At 41.4% G+C, this 11,164-nt stretch overlaps 1 protein-coding gene across 1 annotated transcript; it reads right to left on the bottom strand.

Moving 5' to 3' along the window:
- Positions 1–2,630: 2,630 nt before the first annotated feature.
- On the bottom strand, positions 2,631–8,059 carry Pcdh20 (protocadherin 20). The gene is made up of 2 exons (XM_042685669.1): positions 7,877–8,059; positions 2,631–6,771 (listed from the first exon to the last, which is right to left on the bottom strand). The coding sequence occupies exons 1-2, from the start codon at positions 8,057–8,059 to the stop codon at positions 4,042–4,044; spliced, it is 2,913 nt and encodes a 970-aa protein (XP_042541603.1). The 3' UTR covers positions 2,631–4,041.
- Positions 8,060–11,164: the final 3,105 nt, after the last annotated feature.

The following is an 11,164-nucleotide window of genomic DNA, read 5'->3' as shown; positions in this document are numbered from 1 at the left end:
AATACAATTCATCTTGATCAATTTCACCCTTCAAACTCTTCACCCATAAAGTGATCTTTTAAAAGCAAAAATGTATTGGTTAATGTTTTAAAATGTTCTTTCCTTAACTTATCAAGCTTATTGTTAATAATATTTGTTCTTTGTACTTCTTTATTGAAGAACTATATTCCTTGTGAATCTTCAAGAATGACATGTTCACTCATATATGTGTGCTCTGTGTACTATTTCTTCTTCATCACATTCCCTTCCTCTCACCTATGTTTTGTCCTTGAGGACCCTTGCTAAGAAGGGCTCAAAATACAAATGACCTCCACCAGAAATCTGGGATTTCCCAAAGGTTGAGTTAGGACCAGCTCATATAGCTTCAAGGGAATATGTTTAAAAATATTGTTTCCATGCTGGACCTCCATGCCATAATGCAAGTTCATTAAAGACTCTCTCTTCTTCTTTGTTAAATTACTGCTGATTACAGATCTTAAAATATGCACAGAACAAAACAACTGAATTTTTTAAATCACTGCAATGTTCTCACATCTTAAAACAAATGGATTGTGGTCTTGTTTTATGCCCAAACACCAGTTTGGGATTTTATCAAGAAAGAAAATGTGCTACTTGTTTAAGAATAACTATGTATAAATTACATTTGAAAATTATGAATTCATCTGAAAAATGTACATAATCTTTTCTTATCCAAAATAGAAATAATGGAAACATTATGATAAAACTTTGTGCAAAAATCAGGAATGGCTAAAAATTGATTGAGATTATTTTTCTGCTTAGAGTCTATTTGAATGATTGTTAATATGTATTTATTGACTGAGTAGTCAAGGAATAATGACAGGTGGTGATTAGGCAAGTCAGCAGTATGGCATTTTGTTCTAGCACTGCTGTTCTGTAGTGGGCATGAAAAAATGTTGGATCTTTGGGGTTCTGGCCTCTATCAGCTGAAGTTTTCCAGTGCAGATGAAGAGCAACATATTTCCAGTGTGCCACTGTCATTACGTTTTCTATTGTCTGATAAATACCAGGATTCCTCAGTAAGGTGGGGAGATTGAAACCTGAATCTCAAGAGAAGAGGATTGCTTAATTCTTCTTTTACAATCATCAATTTAGTTGGTTTCTGGGGAGCACAGAAAAAAAAATCTGTGTAAAAGATCTTACCACAATTAAGTCAACTACATACTGCTTCCAGAAATGTTTCATAGTACGGTCATGCCTGACATTTTCTCAAACACATTCAGATCACTAAGGATTTGGGATTTTCTAACACTCTTGTGCAATAAAACAGAACTGCTTTAAGAAAAGTATTTTCAAAATTAACCCTCTCAATTTCTATTACTAAAAGCAAAAGTACCAAGTATAACTTGTAAAAGCAAAATAAGTTCAGGAAATATACTTTAAAGAGTCACACAATAAGAAATAATATATATTTTTTCTCCCAGTAGCTGAATTTCTTTGTTGGTTTTAAATTTCTCAGTTCAAATTAATGAACAAGTTTCTCATAATATTAGGGTGTACTTGATAATAATACAAGATCAGAGCTCTTCTTCATTAAATTGGGCAAGGAGAACTTACTGGTACTTAAACTGTTAAATGGATATTAGGATCTTTAATGAATGGAACATTTATTTTGTGCCAGCTCCACTAACAACACTGACACGATTAGCATACATTTTGGCAAGTCTTCTTGCACAAGGTGTTAGGAAAAAGAGCCTTTTATCTTTGAGCTTAAATTAAGTTAGCTTTCTCTGCCATTAATATTTTTAATGTAAATAAGCTGCTTTTGTAAAGGAAATCCTACCTCAAGAAGTTATTCAGACGTATGTCTTTTTGTGAAGGTTAGAAACATTTCTCAGCCTGGATATGAAGTCCATGCCCCCAAATGCAGGAACTTTCTTGTGATTTAAAAATGAATAGATTTTAAAAAATTATACTAATAGTAAAAGTTATTGAACTTATAGAGGATTGAGGTTTTATTGATAGTACAATGTGCATCTCACGAGGTTTCTTTTTGTAAACAGAAATGTGCAGAAAGATATGACTGGGAAAGAATGGTTTCTTCCACTGCTATCAACCGTGGAAGACAACTTTTGGGAGTTAAATGGTCTTATACTCTCTTAGCTCAAATGTCTCTCACATACAAGGATCTTACAAGAAAAATAATTGTTTTTACAGACAACACTGTTGTCTTGAATGTTTGCTATTTCATTTATTCATATTACCAAATTGGAAGGAAAATAAACCAACAAAAATCCAAGATATCTTTGGTATTTGCATTCCATTCTCTGTTTTGCTTTGTATTTTTTTTCCTTAAAAATCATGGTAAGCTACTGAAACACAGCTAACTAGGGATTTTCTCTAAGAATATGGTACCTTAAAAGTTTATAACTAATATTAAGCCAACAATTTACTAATATGCTTATACACATTCTTGTGTGAAATTTTTCATCTGAATTTAAATACCTAAAGATACTCTCTTTCACTGTATATCTGCAACTACATGCATCCTCAATAAAGTATCCCGTAGGGTAATAAAAGTTTAGTTTAATATAATCTTTAGCATAGCAGAATTCTACATTTTATCCATTTTATCCTAAGATATATCAATATCAGGCACTTCAGTGAAAGAACCATGTTCAAATATAAAATGGTAAAAATGAGAAAGAAATTATGAAAATAGATACCTTTAATTTGCAGACATATAAACACGTTTGGTACATTACAGACACAAGATGGCAGGGAGTAAAATAACCCAGGTTAAGCTAATATGTTCTTTGCTTACACAGATAATTTTGCTATAGCTCTCAATATAAAATAAAATTCCAGCTCAGATAACGAAGTAAAATTGATAAATAACTGAGAAGCCAGCTTGCTATACTGAAGAAAAAAAGCAACAACTCAGTTAAAGCAAAATTACCAGAGGAATTTGTTTTGGGGCTTACAAATAAACTCTTGGACAGAATCCAAAGCCAAGGGGGAGATGGTGGAGGGGAAAGCAGAAATGGTAGCCAACAAATCGAAACAACAACAAAAAGGAAATATAAATTCTACATAAAATGCCCAACTGAAAGAACCCGAAGTGCACATTAGCTTGTGGAATGATTTTAATGGGACTTTTACTTTTCTCATGAGAGGGATGTTTAAGTATATAAAAATCGAATCACATCCCAAGTACAAAGTGCAACTGACAAGTTGTGAATGCACTAAAACTTCATAGACACCGAAAGAGCAACTAAATCAACTAAGGATCGAGGTGTTTATTTGTTTCCAGCTGTTTTTCTGGGGCATTATTTCTAGTTACATTTTCTGTAAGAATACATAGATTTTCCCCCCTGTAATTATAACAAGTGCAATGGTGAAGCAAACAGAAAGTAAATTGTGTATACAGGAAGTAAAACACTCTTCAGCAGGTCATATTTATAACACATGGCAATGTCAATATACTTGCTCAAAGCCACCTCCTTCAAACTACTTATGATACACCTGTGAGGTAATAGACTTTCTGTGGATAAGTATATTTCTTTTATTTCTTATATATTTAAATAGGGGAACATTCAAATTGCTTTAATTTCGTATTTATTTAGTGTTAGAAACAATATATTTAAAATATACTCTCTCATTAATTTCATGTACAACAACTTTCATGTACAATACCTCACAGTTCCCTGCAAAAGAGCAGCTGATGCCCTCTTGTGGTCAAAGGAAATTTTAGAAGAACAACAACAACAAAAATACCATTTTCTTACCTGACTCCCAGGTTTTACCAATCAGCTTGGTGTATGAAAGCCGAAAATCAGTTCCAAACTTTTTAGATATATAAATAACATTTTTATAGCTGTTAGTATCTTTTTTCATTTAAAAATGCTGTACACATTTTATAACCTCTGAATTTGAATTTAAAAACCTGTAAAGAGCTATTTACAACATATTACAAGTTATAAATTAGTGGTCCTTCATTGGAACTGCCAGAGACACTCATATTCAAGTGTCAAAACCTGTCCCAAGTCAGTTAAAACATTTCTGTTATTCCAGAACGAAATATCAAATATTGGAAATATCCATCGGTTTCCTCTCTCTCATATGCAAGTCGATTTTTCCTTTCAGTGGAATCTGTACTTCCAAATTGTCATCTTTCCTGTGATGTTTTTTCCCTTTTCTCAAGCAGATATATATGCCCATCCCTGTTACCAGTGTGATAGAACCCAAGCTTATGACAGACAGAGCTACTAAGGTAGGCATACAGGATGCAGACTCAACCTTCCTGTGGGTGGGTTCTATTGAGATCTGTGGTTCCTTCTCTTCTATGTTAATCTCTGGTTCTTTCCTTAAAAGACTTTCAATATAGCTCTCATTGCTGACAGTGTCATTGACAAACAGGTTCACCATGACGGTGGAATGGAGAGGTTCAGGATAACCATGGTCACTCACTTTGACCAGTAAGCGATGCAGTCCATAATCTGTCTGTAGCAATGCCTCTTCCAATGTTATGTTGCCTGTCTTGGGGTCAATCCTAAAGGACTCTGGTCTAGGGCCTCTCCTCCCTATGATGCTGTAAGCTATCACAGCATTCATGCCTGTGTCTTTGTCCACAGCATAGACCTCTGTAATTGGGGAGCCAGGGAGAGTGGAAGGCAGTACCAGCAGATAAGACATATTAGACTGAGGAAATAAAACCAGAGGGGGGTTGTCGTTGATATCAAGAAGAAGAATTGTGATTTTTGTGGTAGAAGAAAGGGCAGGCTCACCCCCATCCACAGCTTCGACCCACAAAGTATAGGAGCTTTGCTGCTCTCGGTCCAAAGACACTTTAGCTCTCAACATGCCCTTTCCTGTGTCGATAACAAAAATGTCACTCTGGTTCACCACTGAAAGGGCAACCCATCCATTTTGCCCAGCATCTGCATCAGTGACACTTATGATGCCGATTTCTCCATAGCCTGGGAAGTTTTCAGGCACAAAAAAGCTGAAGTCCTTGTTGATGAACCTAGGGCTGTTGTCATTTTTATCCAGCACGGTGAGAGCCACAGTGGCCACCGATTCTCTCGGTGGCTTCCCACAGTCCACGGCTCTGACTGTGTACCTGTATTTTTCTTTCTCTTCCCTGTCCAGCTGAGTTGAGACAGTCAGAACCCCTGTGACACTGTCTAAGGAAAAATAGGAAGGAGCATCGGGTCCCAGGAAATAAGAAACTTGGCCTCTCTCTCCACTGTCAGCATCAGTGGCATACAGCTTAGTCAGAAAGGCATTGGGTGCATTGTTTTCTTCAATGGTTAGTTCAATCAAGGGCTGAAGGAAAACAGGTGCATTATCATTATCATCTAAAAGTTGTACTTTAATGATTCTTTTGACGTGAAATCCCTCTGAATTCCAGGCCACAACAGCTATTTCATAGAACTGCTGTAGCTCATAGTCCATAGGTTTGGTAGTCTCTAGCAAATATTCATTACTGTACGGTTTGTAGGGTGATAACCTAAATGGCCCATCACCCTCCAGGTAGCAGTTAATCTTGTATTTACCTTCTGGATCTCGGATGGTGAAGAATGCAATAGGGGTGTTCACGGGTTCCAGTTCTTTCAGATAAACCACACCGTCGATCTCGTTCGCTATGTAACGTGGGACAATTTCGGGTGGTCTGAAAATGACTTTGATAATGGACACCAGGGCAGTGATCACGGCAGGGATGCAGCCTGGCCCATTGGCTAGGACGGTGAGCTTGTGCATTTGTAAAACACTTCCTCCGATCTTGCTGAAAAGTGTAATGACTCCAGTCGTTTCATCGAGATGGAATAAATCCCTGGATGCCTGTGGGACTTTCTGACTGTAAGTATAAGTGATCTGGGCATTTGTTCCTAAGTCTCTATCCACAGCCTGCACAACTGCGATCGGGGTGCCCACTGTAGCATTCCCATATACAGTGACATTGATTTGTGAATCTACGAAGAGAGGACAATTGTCATTTATGTCACTTATGCCAATTGTCAGGGTGGCACTTCCCAACAGTGGTGGAGACCCACCATCCTCTGCTATGATGATGCTTATGTACTCGTCCTGCTTTTCCCTGTCCAGAGCACCCATGACAATTAAGTAAGGAGTGCGCTCCCCATTCTCATTCTCCTCCACGTCCAGGGTAAACATGCCATGGTAGTCCAGTAAGCGATAGGTCTGCACTCCATTAATGCCTATATCAGGGTCCACAGCAGGGTGCTCTATGGCCAGCCGGGTATTGACAGGTGCATTTTCCGGAACCCACACCAGGATTTGGGAAACAGGGAACTGCGGAGCATTGTCATTGATGTCTCTGATGGCAATTTTCACCTTCACGAACCTGAAGTATTCTTGAGGCAGGACCAACACATCCAGGAGCAAAAGGCAAGAATCAGAAGAAGGGGAGGAAGAGATGGCAATGCTGCTGCCCCAGGCAGCTGCTCCACCCTCGTCCACACACAGGGCCTCTCGGTCGATCTCCTGGGTAGAAGTGTGCAGCTCCCCAGATCTGTTGTCCAGGGTCACATACTGGCCACTCAGGCCTCCGGAAGCCAGGCTGAAAGAGAGAGGCGGGTTCCACTGCGCACCAGCGCGCTCGGGTGGCTGCGCCTGCTGTGGCTCCGCTCTTCCCGCAGCCCTGGGCACCAGCCGCAAGTCCTCAGCCAGGCTGCCAATCAGCACCCCGGCGGGTAGTCCCTCGTTCAGGCTGTACAGGAGCTCTGTGGCCCGGCTGTAACTCGCCAGGCAGGTGAAGGGTCCCACGAAGAGGAAAAATAGAAGCACATGCTGGAGTGAAGGGAAGGGAGAGGGTTCATCATACACGTGAGGAAATACCAAGATGGATCAGAGTTAGATATCAGGGCCCCCCGGCGTGGGAAAAGGGGGTGGGGATGGGGTAAAGGGGAAAAAACACAAAAAACAGAACAAACGAACAAACAAACAAAACCCTTGCTGGAAGGAAAGGCTTGCGGAGTAACCCAGTTCCCAAAACTTGAACGTGTATTTCTCAGTACGTTTTCTATTCGACCCACCCCTTCCTCCAGACCCCCCTGCCAACCCCTATCAACCCCCTTGGATCTCCACGTCCTGCCATCCGACAAGGAAACCTCTATAGGTTATGGGGCAAATGAGAGGGTCCCAGACAGACCAGGTGGGAGATTTATTTCTCATGTGAATAATTCAGCTGTTGAGGTCCCCGAACACAAATGATGTAAATTATGTCACATCCCTTTCCAAGAGTACCGACCATTTCTTAAAGCATTAGGAATAACAGCAATAGCAATAATCGTGTGGACTATTACAGCAGCAGTAATGACCCGAGACCCTCAGCAACCTTCTCCTCACCTGCTATATACCACCCAACGCTTTTAGGTCGTGGGGGGAGGAAAAAGAAAAAAAAAGTGCTTTTCCTTTTAGCCTGAGATCGAATCCAAGTCATCTGGATCTCTACCTTCCAGCCGAGCCTACCCTCACCCCACCCACCCTCCTCTTCCTTGGGGAGAAATGAAGTCCACGCGGGAAATTGTTATGTTCAAAACAAATTTGTCACTAGGCAGACGCCAGCAGCGGGGTAACCATCTTCTCAGATGCCCAGAATCTACAGCGGATGGTGCGCACCCTCCGCAACCCTCCCCCCGCACCCCGCGCCCCCCCCCCCCCCTCCGCCTTATCTGACTGCTTTTCTGCTTCAGAAACTTCCCCAGAAACGACCCAAAGACTTGGCTCTTCTCCGCGAAAATCTAAACACATCACCCCAAACTCCTTCCACCCCACCCCCACCCCGTCTTCCGGTGAAGTTTGAATGAAAAGGAAAGCTTTGAAGACCGCTTCGGGAAACTGCCTCCTCCGAGTACCGCAACTTGTCTGGGATGCAGGGCTCTTGGATCCTTACCGGCAGGTTCCTGTGGCTGCTGCGGCTGCTGCTGCTGCTGCTGCGGCTGCTGCGGCTGCTGCTGCTGCTGCTGCTGCTGGGACGACTTAGACGCCCCATATCCAGGCGCGGGTGCCAGGTCGCCGGGCGCCAGCTCACTGCCAGGGCCCGAGAGCTGCTGCGCGCATTGCTTGGGCCGCGCATTCCCGGGAAGGCTGCAGTAGGCGCGCTCCAGAGGGGAGGGTGGCAGAAGACACTCCCTCTCCGCTCATGCAAATCACTGGGGAACTTCAGCCAATAGTCTCCGGCTCTTCAAATTAAGGACTGGCACTGAGCCAGACTGAATAGTGAGGCGGGGACAGAAAGGCGCATTGAAGGTTTCCTTGCCCCGGTACCTCCAGACCCCACACCTCCTGCGCCCACAGAGCAGAATCTAGGACTAGCCAAGGAAGACTGCCATCCCGCGCCACCTGGTCCTGCTCTGAGCACTGGAGCCAGTGCCTACCAGCCTATCATCTGGCCACACCAAGTCAGATTGCCGGTCTACAGGTTGCTAATAAGGGAGCGTTAAAATGGATAAGTCCATATTTGTATCCGACTGAGGGGAGGGAAAAGGAGAAGTCGGCTTCACAGAGCAATCACAAGTGAGGTACACCCTCCCCCCTCCCAGATCCACTCAAAACAAAAAAACAAATACAACCTGATTTACTGCCCAGAGAATGTTTGCACCGCAGAGAGAGAGAGAGAGAGAGAGAGAGAGAGAGGGAGGAGAGAGAGAGAGAGAGAGAGAGAGAGAGAGAGCGAGAGAGAGAGAGAGAGAGAGAGAGAGAGAGAGAACTTTTTCTCATTGAGGAGTCACAACTTCTACATAACGCGATGTGAGCCAGATAAACAAATATATGAATTCCACGTAGTCACATAGTTCAGTTTTGAATCTTCGCTGTTGGTGGTAGCAGAGCTGTAGCTGGTTTCCTAGGTGCCTGCGTGAGCATCTCTAGGTATCTCTCTTGTAGTTTTATTTTAGAAGGAGCCCGAGCTTCTGACCAAAAGAAAGACAAAGGGAAAAGTGGAGAGCTATGCCCTGTAACCCAAATGGTTCTGACCGAAATTAATGTCCACATCCTATCTAAAGGAAACCCTGGAGGGAGAGAACTGAAGCTTAGATAAAAATCTAATTTCTTTTTGAATTACTAGTATTTCTTTCTTCAGCTCCAGCCCTATTGCCTACTGGGCAAAGGCTCTTGAGAAAGAAATCCTGGAGAGAGTTGGAGCAAATATTGGGATATTCACTCTGACTGATCTTAAGTAGTCATGTGACTTGGAATCACTCATATTTATTAAACTCAATGCTCAAGCCTCGTGGTAGACTCCAGTGCATTGAATCATTGAAACTCTTTGTGGGGTGTGTGTGTTGGGGGCGGGGGTCATGTGGGGTTTGAACTCAGGGCCAAGGTGCTGAGATTTTGCTCAAGGCTAGAGTTCTACCACTTTGAGCCACAAAGCCACTTCCAGTTTTTGGTGATAAGGCCAGGCTTGGCTTTGAGCCTTATCCTCGGATCTCAGCCTCCTGAGTAGTTAGGCTTACAAGCATGAGCCTCCAGTGCTGGCCTTGAAACATAGAAGTAAGGGGGAAAAGCTATTGTCCTTTCCCTGAACAGGCATTTCTCTACACCCTCTTTTATCAGTAGGCTCCCAGATCCCTTCCCTCATTTTATTGCCTTAAACATAAAACCTCACCATAAAACCTGACTTATCTAGAGAACTCCAAGGCTTGAGTCAGACAATTAGGCATTCTCTGTGCTTTCCAAAGGAGTTCTTTACCCTATTCTACTGTATACTAACCAGAACATAAATTGTTTGGCTGAGCTAAACTGTTTTGCTTCTGACCCTATATTCTCCCCATTTCCACTAATCTTTGAGACAGACTTCTAAATATTAACAATGCACTACATGAGAACACCTGGTGTTTAGCAGTTTGTTATTGTGCAAATGATACTACATATGCAGTCAGCAAAACCGTATAAAACAAATCTGGGATATAATAGGAAACTGTGTGATAAACTCTTGTAAGCTCTTTCAAGACCTGACAAAATGGGGAACTCATGTGGGACATGAGTTTAAAGGCATTGTGCAGCCAGAAAAAAAAAAAAAAAAGACTAAACAGTCAGGAAGCATGATTTGCTTCTTTCCTCTCAGCTGCCAGCTCTGCCCTACCGCTGAACTCTTATCATTGCTGGTAAATATTTACACTGAGGTCTGTAGTTTAAACATACCTGAGTTAAAAAAGAAATTCAGTACCAATATGCTTTGGCTGACTATTTATGTCTTCACAAAATTTCCATACCTCCTAGAAGTTAGGGGTGCATGGATAGAAATAGGAAATCAATCTTTAGCCGGAAAACCTATCATCTGAAGCACTTCTGTTTCTATACAGATGGAAAATAAATTAGATTCTATGTTGTCACACAGCTCAGGTCCTCAGGCTTCTTTACTTGGTTAGATCATCACTTGTTTTGTTTTGTTTTTGTTTTTGTTTTTATCTTTGTGACAAAACTGTAGGGAAGGTTTATGGCTTTGGTTTGGCTTTTACTCCCCTTCTTCCTATTTTGTTTATAGAAAAGTTACACAAGAACTATTGTTTATGAAGATAGTTTAACTGGAGTAACATCTCTCATCTCTTTGTAATTATTTTTTCAACTATCTTTAATCTCCCCTCTACTTGCCTGGTTTTTGCAGTGGACACTTTTGTGTACAAAAGTATCCTTTTCCTTTATACCAAGACAGGAAATGTTGATCTGTTGGCATATATTCCACCTGTTCCCTATAGAAAGGGTTATTAGTATTCCTCCTCTTTGTTTAGTTGAAAAGAAATTAAATCTACCCATTTGCCCCTAAATTACTGAGAATGTTTCTGAAAAGTATAAACAATAGCACATACTATTTATGAACCTTGAAATACAGGATTACAGAAATACATTCTGAAAATAATGTTTAGAATGAACAATAATAATCACTCTAATCACTCTGTTTTAAGTTACTATGCTGGGAGCAGAATATGTGAATGGAGGTTTGTCATCAGCACTGTAAGATCTTGGCACAATACTAAGTACAGTGTTACACATCACATGCCAAACTGTTAACTGAACTAACTTGTTATAATCTTTGTCTTTGAAGATCTAGGCAGAGGTTTCATTGCAGCTTTAAGATTTTTTAATTGGGCTTTTAGAAAAGTTTAAAAGACAAAATGAGCTTCTTTCTTGCCATCTACCATCTTCTTCATCACTGGGAAAGCTTGCCCAAACTCATGTC

The sequence above is a fragment of the Dipodomys spectabilis genome, unplaced genomic scaffold (assembly GCF_019054845.1).
Source record: "Dipodomys spectabilis isolate Male_0828 unplaced genomic scaffold, ASM1905484v1 ptg000095l, whole genome shotgun sequence".
Classification (NCBI taxonomy): domain Eukaryota; kingdom Metazoa; phylum Chordata; class Mammalia; order Rodentia; family Heteromyidae; genus Dipodomys; species Dipodomys spectabilis.
The sequence above is the reverse complement of the archived record's forward strand: the minus strand, read 5'-3'. Positions and strand labels throughout refer to the sequence as shown.

Excerpts from the sequence above, each read along its gene's own strand:
- Pcdh20 (XM_042685669.1), bottom strand. The coding sequence starts at position 8,059 with ATGCGCGGCCCAAGCAATGCGCGCAGCAGCTCTCGGGCCCTGGCAGTG. Across the intron at positions 6,772-7,876 it reads GCAGCCACAGGAACCTGCCG|CATGTGCTTCTATTTTTCCT; the intron begins GTAAGGATCCAA and ends CCTTCACTCCAG.